Below are 14,412 nucleotides of genomic sequence, written 5' to 3'. Positions count from 1 at the left end.
TAGGTTTACTCTATATATAAATTGTAAATTGTATTTTTTTTGTTCATCACTCTATTTTTCATTCTTGAATAAAGTACCATTGGAGTATATCATAACTCTATTATAAAGTTACTTTATTTTAGAGTGAAAAATATGGTGAACCATTATAGATGGTCTTACAAGCTTGTTGTTGTTGTTGGTGCAACATCTATCCATCAAGGCATCAAGACACAGAAACCTGAATAAGACAGACTAAATCAATACATTGTTTATTAAAAGAAAAACTTGCGTATCAATTTCACCAAACGAATCTAGTAACCTAACATGAGCAGCATATATTATATTGGTGTTATAGATGTGATGGTCAACAAGAAGTAGTGATTGCTTAGTTTAATTAATCCAAGAGTACAGTGATATTTGAGTAACATCAACACGGGAGAATAAACGCAGCCGATAAAGGTAAACAAAATAGTCTACTTGCGTAAGTAAGGACGCCTTAAGATATTTTCTATAGTTGTTTTATATTTGAATGCAAATATTATTAAATATATTTTGGTCTTGATCGTCCAAAACGTAACGATTGGATGACAAAACAATTGAAATGTTTGTTTTTCTCTTGAGGCGGTACGATCCCACAACCACCAAACCACAACACAAAATGTATCTATTGCGGCCACAGTGACCGTACCGCCCCAAACGCAAATCCGCATATAACCATTGTTCGGGACTGCGCTAGACGTAATGCGTGTCCCCGTAGGGCTTTGCACCAAATCAATTATTCGGAGATTATACAGATTAACAGAGTAATTTAGTGGTTTCTATGGGTTTATATAATATGAATAAATAATAATTTGGACAGATGGTGTAGTAGTCAGTGATTTTTGTCATTAATCACGTGTCATGGGTTCGAGTACAGGTGTGTGCTTTTAGGTTTAGTGAAATGAAATACAAAAATAATCATGTCTTCTATCTCAAATCTGCAATTCTTAGAACTAACTACAGATGCCATTCTTTTATTATTTTTTTGTGATTTCCATTGCTTTTCTTGCTAATCTTATATGTTTTGATCAACCTATGATAAATCTATTAAAGAACATTTAATTTCGGATTACAAATCTACAAAAATGATAAGTTCTTCAGCTTTTCTGATTAACTGAACCCTACGTTTAAAGTCAAATCGTAATATGTTTTTCCAATATGAGTTTCATTCCAATGGTACTCTATTTTAGTGTGAAAATATAATGATGAACAAAACATAAATAACTTACTCTATATATAGAGTAAACTCATTTTTACTCTATTAAAAGTAGAAAATAGAATATCATTGGAATATTTTTACTCTAAATTCTATTTTAGAATAGAAAATAAAGTGCGATTGAAGATGCTCTTACCCGCGTTTTTGAACAAAGCATATATAACTAATTAATTTCTTCAATAAATTAAACAGAATAACTTTATTTGAAGATGTCGCATTCAATAGTTGGTAGATATAGTTCTAAAAGATCATATTACTTCTCTATCACACACACATAGAAAGTGAAAACTTATTCAACACTTCAGGTAGAGAGAGGAAGAGAGTGATAGCTAAGTTATAATTAAAGTCTCCCGAAAATCTGAATAGAATCTTCTCTCAAGAAAGTATAGAATAAAAAATCACATAAAATAAAATAAAAAGCACATTTCCTTTTGCATCATGAAAGTTTTTGTCTCTGTTTACATTAACATGTGCCTATATATATGGGTTCATATAAGCCTAGAGAATCCGCCAGTATCGGAATATATACTCAGTCTTTCATGATATCAACAACATACACAAGACAAAACGCTTTTGTCTCTTTGTCCAAGTCTACAAGGAACCAGGAGAAGAACCCATTCTAAAGTTCTTATAAATCTCGCATATAAGAAGAAGATCCAAGTAAGTTTATTTCAGTATATCGAACCATGTGTGCATGTGGTTTCTAGTTTTTGTGATGTGCAATATCACCAGATATTTAACTTTGGTTCACGAGATCTTAGGTTATAAGTATAACTACTTTCTTCCTTTTCTTATTTAAAGGACAAGAGGACTACATTGTTTTTCTCCTTTTGTTGGAAAGTATGTGATGTTCATTACTTATCTCACGTATGGAGTTTGTTTTTTATAAATGATGTTCATTGTTATTTTTTCTCCCTTTTTAATAACATTTTCATCAAATATAGTAGTGCACATTATGGAAAGTTAACTACTAGTTTAAAACCCATGCATATATATCATGATTCTTTTTTTTTTTGAAACATGTTATGTTATGCGTGGAATTTGGTACTAACGAGATATTATGAGTATTCCAACGTAATAGTTTATGATAAAAAAAAACAACCTTTTTCATGATGAAATGGATCAAGTATATACTTTAAATCATAACTACGTGTGTGGACACATCATCTCCTATGTAGACTTACTTGAATACTTGATTTCACATTAGCTACATATATCTTTTATATTCACCTTTGATGATAGAGTATATGTTACATACTGCAATTGCAGAAATTAAATTTAAAAATATCAAATATGGAGAGTCGCTCACTCATTCCTCCCGGTTACCGATTTCATCCAACCGACGAAGAACTCGTTGACTATTATCTTAAGAAGAAAGTTGCATTCCCCGGGATGCAAGTTGATGTTATCAAAGATGTTGATCTTTACAAAATCGAGCCATGGGACATCCAGGGTATGTACATCATTAGTTGTTAAAGGTTAATTTGAATCAACTGACAATAAATATTTTGCCAATATGTTATATATTTTATAGTCGATAATGTTTTTTTTTAATAAATACAGAGTTATGTGGAAGAGGTACAGGAGAAGAGAGGGAATGGTATTTCTTTAGCCACAAGGACAAGAAGTATCCAACAGGGACACGAACCAATAGAGCAACAGGGTCAGGATTTTGGAAAGCAACAGGTCGAGACAAGGCCATATACTCGAAGCAAGAGCTTGTGGGCATGAGGAAGACTCTTGTGTTTTACAAAGGTCGGGCCCCAAATGGTCAGAAATCGGATTGGATAGTGCATGAATATCGTCTTGAGACCGATGAAAATGGACCACCTCATGAGGAAGGATGGGTGGTTTGTCGTGCTTTCAAGAAGAAACTAACAACGATGATGAATTACAACAATCCAAGAACAATGATGGGATCATCATCATCAGGCCAAGAATCTAATTGGTTCGTGCAGCAAATGGATGTCGCTAATGGTAGCTACTACCATCTTCCTGATCTAGAGAGCCCAAGAATGTTTCAAGCCTCATCATCATCGTTACATCACAATGATAATGACCCTTATGGTGTTGTACTGAGCACTATCAACGCAACACCAACCACATTAGTGCAAGGAGATGGAGAAGTTGATCATGGTCAAGTTATTACTAATGATGATGATCATATGATTATGATGAACACAAACACTGATCATCACCATCATCAGTCAGGATTACTGCTCAATGATGACCATAATGATCAAGTGATGGAGTGGCAAACTCTTGACAAATTTGTTGCCTCTCAGCTAATCATGAGCCAAGAAGACGAAGAAGTTAACAAAGACCCATCTGATAATTCGATTGAAACATTCCATCATCTCTCTGAAGAGCAAGCAACAATGGTTTCAATGAATGCATCGCCTTCTTCTCCATGTTCCTTCTACTCTTGGTCTCAAAACACACACCCATAATATCCATCTTCAAACGTGCATGTGTGAATTCGAATGCCTTATTATAATTAAATCGAGGCTCATGCTCATTGATTACATCATACGCATGTCTTAACGACTTACTAATTCTAATTTTTATACGAAAATTGTTTATTTATTATGTAAACTTTATAGCTTGTTTGCCACCCGGTGTAACTTTATAGTTTTATGAAATATATAAACAAAGACTATAATTATTTCTAAATGTGGTTAAATATAGAGTTATCGAATGGTAAAAATTAAATCTATGTCGGACAAAAAGAGAATCAAATTACGGTATGGTAACTCATATCAAACTTCTAAACCATTTGACCTAAGTATATAATTCAGTGACAAATGGTATTAATGTTTTGTTTATATTTTGTGACCTAAAGCGGATGCCCGCTTTAGTTGCCTTATTGCAGGGACGGGCCTGGATGAGACAGATAAACAGACACTCCCATCATTATTATTTTTTCTCACCGTAATTAGAAACATTCTCAAGAAGACACTAAGCAAACAAAAGAGGCTAATTAATTATTCCAAAGACACAACAAAAACAGCCTCTGAATCACGTACACACATAGGTTCCATCATTCTTCTTCTGTTTCAAGCATCTGCACAATCTGAGTCACTCCCTCAGCGAATTCATTGCGGATCATACGGTCTGGCATATCGAATGTTCTTCTCAGCATCGACAATGACTTCCCCTGCTGCGGTTGCGGGTCTACAACCTCCAACATTGCTTCCAGCTCATCCACCATTGATCTCTTTGCTCCTCTAACCATCACATCAACTCCCTGATACCAAAAGTTACAAACAAGTCCCACAGGTTCTTATCAGTCAACACCTTAAAAACTGTCTACCTGGATCTCACTAAAGAGCAAAACACTAAGAAGTACCTCTATGGCATCAGCAGTGAGGAGGAGGACAATGATCTTCTCAGAGAACTTCTGGCGCTCCTCTGCATCACGAGAGATCACGCGACGGAAGTTGAAGTTGTGGAATGAAGCTCTTAGCTCCTTCAGTTTGGTCTTTGCGATGGCTAGATCACGAAGAGCACGTAATGCTTTTGAGCGGCGAATCAGATAAGCTCTAAAAGCCCTCTGGATCATCACAGCCGCGTATTCAGGCGGCATTTCTTTGTTTTTTCCCTTCTTGGTCCTTACTGCTCCACTTCTTCTTGAATACGCCTTTATAACCACAAACATTAAGATAAAAGTAAGTAAGTACATCAAGATGGGTCTGTATATTAAACACAAGGGAGTAAAGGTTCAACCTTTGAACACACCAATCTCAATCATGCCAATCAAAATCAAACTACTGTTTCCAGAAAAGTTTATAAACTAAAAATCAAACGTATTAATCACATATAAACAGAGTAAAAGCAAGAGACAATATAGATAGATGATACCTTCCTGAGAAGGATGGCTCCATGTTCTTCTTCATCCTCCTCGATCTCTACGACACGTGGCTTCTCCTTCTTCTTCTTCTCGCCTCCAGAGGAAGCTTTGATCGTGTACGTGTGCTGCAGCTCTCCGTTCTCCCTCTCCGACTTCAACTCCGTCGTCCAGTTGTAACTCTTCTTCTTCTTCATCTTCTTCTCCGCCTCAGCCTCAGCTTTTGCCTTGGCCTTGGCCTTCTTCGGAGCAACCCCATCCTCCTTCCCGCCTTTAATCTCCGTCGTCCACGTGTACTTCCTCTCCCCAGGACCTTCAAACTCAGCTTCCCACTTGTACTTCCTCCCCGGCGGCCCTTGGATCTCCGCCTCCCATTTGTACTTCCTCTCTCCGGAGCCCTTGATCTCCTTCGTCAGCTTGTACTTCCTGTCGGAGTCACGCCCCTTAGGACCGACCAGGCGCTCGAACTTAATTTCGAGCTCGGAAACTCGGTCGCAGAGATACTGGAGAGGATACTCCGGCTCCGCCCTCCGGCGAACCAGCTGGTACTTGCAAGACGACGGGGATTTCTCGATCTTGACCAGATCCGTCACGCTTTCGAATAGATCGAGTGGGGAAGGCGATGGGAATCCGAGAGGGAAGGCGAGATCTTCGTCGTCGTGGATGAAGGAAGGAAAGAATGGTGAGGGCTCCACAATGGAGGTTTCTCGGACGATGAGAGGAGAACATGTGTAGTAGGGATCGATGAGATCGAGTCTACGAATCCAGCTCATGGTTGGTGGTAAGTGTTTTGACTCGGGGTTTCCCTAACTCAGCGAATCAGTGTTACAGTAATAATGATAACCAGTGTAAGAAGAAACAAGGGCTCTTTTGGTTTGTCCAGTTATGATGATGTCGATCGAATACATAGAATGAAGAAGACGACAAATTCTTGAGTTTTACGAAGATGGGATGAGAGACAGTCAAAAAACAAGTGGGCCTCATGGGCTAGTTTGACACCTTCAAATCCGGAAATCCGGTTCGCCATGTCCATGACTTTTCAACTAGGATGATACATGCGCATTGCACCAATTAAATTTATATGAAAATTTATTTAAAAAATATCATATGAAAAAATAAAATTTATATTCTCGATCAAATTAATATTTTTCGCCCTTAAACAATTTTTAAATTTTTTTTGTTAATTATATAACTTGTTTACTCATTAGCTGATCTCATTTTTTAAAGTATTAGGTCAAAAAATCATAATAATCTAACATTTAGGCCGAAGAAATCAATTTTTTGTTAATTACATAATTTGTTTACCATGTCAGCTCAGTTTTATATCATGATTTAGCAATTTAAAAGTTAATTATGGTTATGAGAAGTTTACGTTCACGTGTCAATCCGATCTATCTTCAATATTTTTTTCATTTTTGTGACGCTTTTTTCATTTTAGAGTTTATTCTCATTTCATTATTTTTTTTTTGGCCTCAGATATAGAAAAATTCTAAGAATTAAATTTTTTAAAAGGATACATACTTAGGTTACGATCTCCGCCTTGTGCAAAATAAACATTTTATATTTATTACTTATTTTATATTTTGCTACATACTATGAAATAATAAAATAATAATTATATATTAAATAATAAATAAATTAGTTATTATTATGTAATAAATTGGCGTGCGCATATAAATTAAACGACCGCTTTTGTTTATTCGCAATCATTTTAGGGTAAATAAATCAAATCAATCAATCTTATCTATTTATATGAGATATAATTAAATTTAAATGATATTAACATAGATATATAATATCTCTATAATATTATTTGAGAAGTCAGTTTACTATGTGTTGATCTCACGTTAACTTTCACAAGGGTTTATTACATTGATACCCTTAATGAATTAATGTATTACATTTAAAATACTATTATTTATTTAGTTTCTTTTATAAAATTTTCCAAAAAATATACATATAATAAAAAAGAAATATTTTTATAAAGAAAAAAACGTATTGAAAACAAAAATATATGTATGTATAATATGATTTCATAAAAAAGGGAAAGTTCACAAAATAATAATATTACATTTAAAAAAATATTTTTAAATAACATAAAATATACTTTTGAAGTAATAAAATACTTTCATTATATCTATATTTTCTTAGATGAAAAATATAAATTTGATTTCATTAAAATAAATTTACACAAATAATTTGATATTAGAAAAAGAAATATATATATTTTTTTTGACAGGAAACATTTACAAACTCGTGTTGACTCTGTAAACCAAATTGGTAACTCCGCATCCATGTGAACTACGAAAGACAGTTGTTTCTTAGCACTGCGTGCTAAGCTATCCGCCCGTAGGTTCTCCGTCCGGGGTACATGAACGATGTCTGAGTTGAGGAAACTTCTTTTTAAAAGCTTTATGTCTTCCAGGTAACTTCCCAATGCTGGGCATTCTTCTGGTTCCGAAATCATCTTCACCAATTGAGAACAATCTGTTGCAAACGTAACCTAAAACTGTCTTAAATTCTTCATACTTTCCGTTGCTCAAACTAATGCCTCCACCTCCGAGTGTAGAGGTGAAAGACTGCCCTTACATTCCTTGCCCTTAGTATACCATCAAAACCTGGTAAAGTGCTATACCAGCCTTGCCCTGAAAATAAATCCTTGTCTTTCCATGAACCATCTATGAAGCATCATCGTCCTGAAGTCGGTACAGTGGGTATGTTCTGTGCCTCATGCTCCTTCGTTTGAACCTTTACTACATGTGCCTCAGCCCAAAGCGTTGATTCCAATTCCGCTATTTTCAGTGTGTCCCTTGGATCAATATCCAGATTACTAAACACCTTGTTATTCCGAGCTTTCCATATATACCACAATATCCATGCAAATTGGTGGTCATCTGCCTTGGATTGACTCTCCAAAATATGTGATCCATGTTGGCGAAGAAAGAACTAAAAGGAAAAATATTGGGGTTCGATGGTATCTTAGATAAAGTCAATACTTGACGTGCTGGAGGACATTGAAAAAAACACATGGTTTATTGATTCCTCCGGATCTCCACATCGAGCACAACATATATCCCCTTGTATTCCCTTTGTTTGTAGATTTTTCATTACCACTATACATCCTGAAAGGATTTGCCATAAGAAATGTTGTATCTTCGGGGGACACCGCACTTTCCAGCAGAAAGCTTTTAGTATATCCACTGTTGGACCAATAAATTCTGGTGGTTTTTCCCTATCAGGATAGATCCGCTCCACTTGATAATCTGATTGAACCGAGTATTTCCCATTGTTAGTGAAATGCCATCCATTCCTATCTTCCATCGGATTTCTACTCAAAGGTATACTTTCTATAATTTGTGCATCATGAGGATCCACCAAAGCCCTGATTGCCTGCAAATTTCATGTTCGGGATTCCGAGTTGATGAGAGAATCCACTGTAAGGTCCGGGTAACTGTTTTGAAGTTTTTTGTTTGCTCGTCTCGGGCGAGTGGCTGGGATCCAATGATCATTCTATACTGAGATAGATGAACTTGTTCCCACCCTTTTAATTAGTCCCTTACAAACCAAAGATCTAGCAGAAGTATACTCCTCCAGCCATATGACGGGGAGTATGAACGGATCGGTTCCAGGGGTGAAGCATTCCTATAATACCTTCCTTTGAAGACTCTTGAAAAAAAGAGTATTTGGCTTCTCAATCAGCCACCACAATTGCTTTCCAAGCATCGCCGTGTTAAAATCAATAAGATCTTTAAAGCCTAGTCCACCATTATCTTTAGGAGCACATAATTTATCCCATGATTTCCAATGCATACATTTTGTGCTTCTCCTGGACTCCACCAAAACTGAGCTACTGCACTTGTTAGCTTTTTAACTGTAACCTTCGGTAACCGATAAACAGACATCACATGATTGGCAATGCCGTAACCACCGATTTTATAATCACCTCATTTCCTCCTTTAGTAAAGAATCGAAAAGTCCATCCATTAACCATATTATTCAAGCGCTCTTGTACAAAGCCAAACACTTGTACCTTTGATCCTCCAAGACTTTCTGGTAAACCTAAATAAGATCTCATTCCTCCTATATTCTGGATTCTCAAAATATCTCTCAATTTTTGACGGCTGGATTCTTCAATTTTATGTCCAAATTAAATTGAGGATTTCTGGAAATTAATTAGTTGCCCTGAGACCATCTCATATTCCTTTAGAATCCTGAGAATGGTTTGATATTCCTCTTTATTTGCCTTGCAAAAGAAAAGACTGTCATCTGCAAATAGCAAATGAGAAATTGTTGGACAAACCCTTGCTACCTTCAGACCAGTTAATTGTTTCGCTCTCTCCGCCTTCTTAATATTCACAATTAATGCCTCGGTGCACATGATGAATAAATAAGGAGACAAAGGATCCCCTTGACGCAAGCCCCGCTTGGGGGGGGGGGTTATGAGACCTCGTGGCTGACCATTGAGGAGTACCATATATTGAACCGACGATATACATTCCAACATTATATTGATCCATCGAGGATCAAATCCCATTTTGTGAAGAAGAGCCTCAATAAAACTCCACTCTATCCTATCATACGCCTTACTCATATCTGTTTTGATCGCCATAAACTTGTTTCGGCAAGACTTATTGGTTCTCAATCCATGAAACATTTTCTGTGCTATAAGAATATTATCCGATATTAACCTGCCTGCCACAAAAGCCGATTGTGTCTCCGAGATTAGTTGTGGTAGGCAAATTTTCAATTTTTGACACAAGACTTTCGAGATGATCTTATAACCAACATTACATAGACTTATCGGCCTTAGTTCTGTCATCCTTGTAGGTCTCTCTATTTTCGGAATCATACAAATATTAGTAATATTTAAACGTGGATCCATATTTCCTGTAACCAGAAAATTATTCACCATCTCAACCACTTCTTTCTTAATACATGCCAGAAATGTTGAAAAAGAGAGCTGTCATTCCATCCGGACCTGGCGATTTCTCCGGGTGCATCATGAATAAAGCTTGTCGAACATCTTCCTCCGTTGCTAGTCTTAATAAAATTTGATTCATTTGAGGGGAGATAGACGGAACTATCTCTTCCAAAAAGCTATCAAATTCCGTTGGATTAGTGGTGCTAAACAAATCATCAAAATAGTCAACTGCCACCTTCTCAACTCTGTTCTCCTCTGTTATCCAATTATCCATATCATCATGGAGTCCCACTATTTTGTTGCTAACCCTACGCTGCTTTGTTAAGGCATGATAAAACTTAGTATTAAGATCCCCAGATGAATACCACATATTTCGGTTTTTCTCGTGCCAATATTCCTCCTCATCCTTATAAGCCTCTTGTAACTTCTTGGATACCTCAAGAATCTCCTCTTGTGTTCTATTATTATCCATTTGAACTTCTTCCAATGCATGTTGAAGATCTTTAATTTTGTCATTCCCGTATGGTTGGTTATCTTTTCGCCATGACGATATTTCATGGCGGCAATTATTAATTTTTGTAACAACATCCGCAATATGTCCTCCCTGATTTTCTGTCCAGCCTGCTACTATCGATTCCATGAGACCCTCCTGTCCAACCCATCTCTTATCAAACCTGAACTGTCCCTTTCTCTTTCGTGATAAATTATCCTCCAGAAAAGCAACCACAGGACGGTGATCAGAACCCACCATCTTCAGATATTCTGTGTAAGAGCGTAGAAAAAGCGTATGCCATTCCTCATTTGCCAAGGCCCGATCCAATCGACATCTAACCATCACTGCTCCTTTTCCTTTGCCCCTCCTTCCTTGCCAAGACAGTTTATTACCTCGAGCCGGAAATTCTAGTAATCCACCATTTTTATCATGTTGTTAAAAGGAATGAAGGAAGTTGTACATCTTAGTGCTCCCCCATCCTTTTCATGATTCCCCGTAATCTCATTTAGATCGCCAATAATAAACCAAGGTTCAGATCGTGATAATTCAAACCGAGTTAGTCTCTCCCATACATGTTCTCTTAACTCTTGTACCGGATCCCCATAGACAAAGGTAAGGAAAACTTTCCTTTGACCACCGCCTCTATATCTATCATTATGTTGCTAGAATATAAGATTTTTACTTCATATTCGTTGTTATAAAAAAGAGCCAAACCGTCGCTCCGCCCATTTGGATCCACAGTAACCAACCTATCATATCCATAGTGTGATTGAAACCCTTGTACGAATTCGAAATCCTGTTTCGTTTCAGATAAAAATAAAAAATCTGGTTTATGTTTGTGCCATATCTCCCGGATATAACTTATGGTCCAATGACTTCCGAGTCCTATAACATTCCAACTTAATATTTTCATATATAAAAATATTTGTATTGCTCCATCGACCATAACATACAGGTTTAATGATACCCGAAAATGTTTTAACATCAAAACCCCACAGCCACCATATCAGAACTGCATCCAAGTATTCGCCAAACCCATGTAAAATAAAACCACACCATCCTAGTTCAACAATCTGATGTAAACCATTGTACCATTTTTTCTAAAGTAGTTGGCAGTCACGAATCCAAACCAATTTTAAATTATATTCTATTATCAAAAAGCTCCAAGGCTTCCCAAAGTGCCGAAAGGGAACCTGTGTTAACAATGAAATAATACAATACCAATCATAATCCATTATCATAGAGGAATAATTTTTAATAAACTCCGGATTAAACATATTGAAAAATCCATTCCACTCAGCAATAGTGAGATTCCTCCTCATGTCCTCAAACCAACACTTTACCATAGAATCCAGAGAATAATCAAAGAGAGATTTTTCTGAGTATGACCAATTGCCTAATATTATTTCTTTTAAAACATAATTTTAAACAATACAAAAAAATTCAAAGTAATAGAAATATTTTTATATATCTATATATTTTCTTAGATGATTACATAAAATAATTAAGTAACATACAATGATATATGTTTAATTGATTTAAAATAGTTTATAATTAGTATTATTGAAATATTTTATTTATTTTTCATAAATTTAGTTCACTATAATATCTTTCAATTACAAAAATGTCGATAAATTATAAATAAAGTTTAAACATAAACATCGTTTGATCAAATAGTTACAAATAGTTTAATAAGGTAGATATATTATATTTTACCATTATTAAAGTTATCTGTTTTCTTAATATTAAATTTGCTTTTAAATTTTAAATTTTTATGTTTGTGGAACTTAATAGAACCATAATCAAAATACCAAAACAAATCTGAATTCTCATTTTAAAATTATTTAAAAGAAATTTCAGTTTCCATTCAAAAAATCAAAGGTATAAAATTATTTAAAATTTATAAAATATTTTAGTTATTATCTAAAATCATAGATTTAACTACGATAAGAATATATAATTTTATAAGAATAATAATTTATTTTATAAATATAAATCATAGGAAAACTCAAAACATATTAAAAATGAAATTAAAATATTAACCAACTATTACTATTTAGTTCTTTTGTTAGATTTATATATATGCATGAGACTTCAGAATGTTATTGTTACACTAATTTATGTAATTTAGAATCAGACACTTTAATTTATTTTTTATTTCATTCTAAGCACAATATATCTTAAGTTATACATAATCTTCATAAAATATATTTACATATCTAACACAACAACCACCTAAATGCAAATAAGAAATTAATAAAATTTTAATATATAGAATAAAAAATATTATAATTGAATTCGGAGATGCAATCCAATTTATCCAAATTATAAGTAAATCGAAACAACAAAATCGATTAGACATAATATATATGAAATCATATGTATAATTAAAGTAATATAATATTATTAATATAAATGATGCATACAAATTATAAATTAATTTAAAATTAAAAGTAAATAGCAATCAATTATTTTAGTATATTTACTTTAGAAATATTTATATTCGTGCATGAGCATGGAAAAATCACCTAGTACTTTTAATATGGATATTTATTAAAATGAGGTTTCTACTCATATGATTTTATGATTATTTGCATATTTGTGTAACAAAAGGTTACACCAACGATTTTTTTTAATGTGGAATGTTTAGTGGTTTCAATAATTTATAATCATTTAAAAAAACAATAAAGATTTCAAAATTAAAATATTAACTTTTCAATATATGTTCAACGCAGTTATCAAAATATAAGCATATATTTTTACATGATGTATAGTTTAATTTAAACAATATGGAATATATATATATATATATATATATATATACATAAACACCTATTGAAATAAAATTATTTATTCATATAATTTTATAATCATTGTATCTAATTATAGAAAAAAAATTTAACATTGATCACAAAAGTTTATGTGAGACTTTTAACAGTTTTAGTAATTTATACTCGTTTTGAAAAATTCAAAATACAACATATACAAATAATATAAATTTTTATTATATGATTAATGCAATTGTGTAATTTATTTTAATAATAAATAATTAAAAAAAAAATGATAGAAAGTATACAAATTGTTAGCAAATCTTTATTATTTAAAATTATTAATTATCATATATATCTTAATCACATTAGATAATTCCGTATGTTTTATTTAAGGAAATAATATATAATAATTTCAATTTGATAAATGAATAGTCCATAATATAACATTCCCTAACAATTTAATTTTGGACTAACAAAATTTTCAATTGATTCTCAAACCAACACGTAAGCAAAATTGACATTTTAATTACGTGACAACTCAGCAAGGACACTTTTTTAATTAATACAAACAACGTGTTATAACTTTTTAAACGTGTCTTTATTAATATATATGGGATTTCAATTTTCAAATAAAGCTTCGGAAGCTTATATTATAATATCAGAAAAGTGAGTTGGATACAAGAATGTTTCTCATTAGTTACGCTTTCTTTTAAAGTTCTTTTTAAACTAAAGTTTTGTTTGTAAATTATAACCTTCTTTTGTTCTTCTTATAAGATGGTTTAGGTAACCGGTCCGGTTCATAAATTGAATAAGTAAAAAATATAAAAAAATGAGTATAGAGTTAATTATATAATTTTAAAAACAGAAATTTTTCTTCCATGTGCGATATCATATAAATAATGATCCGCCCAGTTAACAAAAATCATGATTATTTTATGTGTAATTTTTTTTATTTTGATCATTTCCTTAAAACTATATTAAATTTTACATATTTTAATTAGAATAATTTTAATATCTTTACATTTTTATTTGAAATGCAACTCAATATTTTTTTAACAAATACAACAAAATATTTAAAAAATATTTTTAGAATTTGTTTGAAAAATATGAAAATTACATTTTAAATTAAAATAATCCTAAAATATG

At 33.2% G+C, this 14,412-nt stretch overlaps 2 protein-coding genes across 2 annotated transcripts; one reads left to right on the top strand and one right to left on the bottom strand.

The window, feature by feature from the left end:
• Positions 1-400: 400 nt before the first annotated feature.
• LOC106414134 (NAC domain-containing protein 101) lies at positions 401-3,907 on the top strand. The gene is made up of 3 exons (XM_013854842.3): positions 401-1,894; positions 2,504-2,687; positions 2,798-3,907. The coding sequence occupies exons 2-3, from the start codon at positions 2,528-2,530 to the stop codon at positions 3,682-3,684; spliced, it is 1,047 nt and encodes a 348-aa protein (XP_013710296.1). The 5' UTR covers positions 401-1,894; positions 2,504-2,527; the 3' UTR covers positions 3,685-3,907.
• Positions 3,908-4,128: 221 nt separating this feature from the next.
• LOC106415921 (BAG family molecular chaperone regulator 7) lies at positions 4,129-5,989 on the bottom strand. Its single transcript, XM_013856734.2, has 3 exons — positions 5,096-5,989; positions 4,584-4,874; positions 4,129-4,481 (listed from the first exon to the last, which is right to left on the bottom strand). Exons 1-3 carry the CDS (start codon positions 5,852-5,854, stop codon positions 4,275-4,277), a joined length of 1,257 nt encoding a protein of 418 aa, XP_013712188.1. The 5' UTR covers positions 5,855-5,989; the 3' UTR covers positions 4,129-4,274.
• Positions 5,990-14,412: the final 8,423 nt, after the last annotated feature.

Source organism: Brassica napus, chromosome C3, assembly GCF_020379485.1.
Source record: "Brassica napus cultivar Da-Ae chromosome C3, Da-Ae, whole genome shotgun sequence".
Taxonomy (NCBI): Eukaryota; Viridiplantae; Streptophyta; class Magnoliopsida; order Brassicales; family Brassicaceae; genus Brassica; species Brassica napus.
This window is presented reverse-complemented; position numbering and strand designations above follow the sequence as displayed.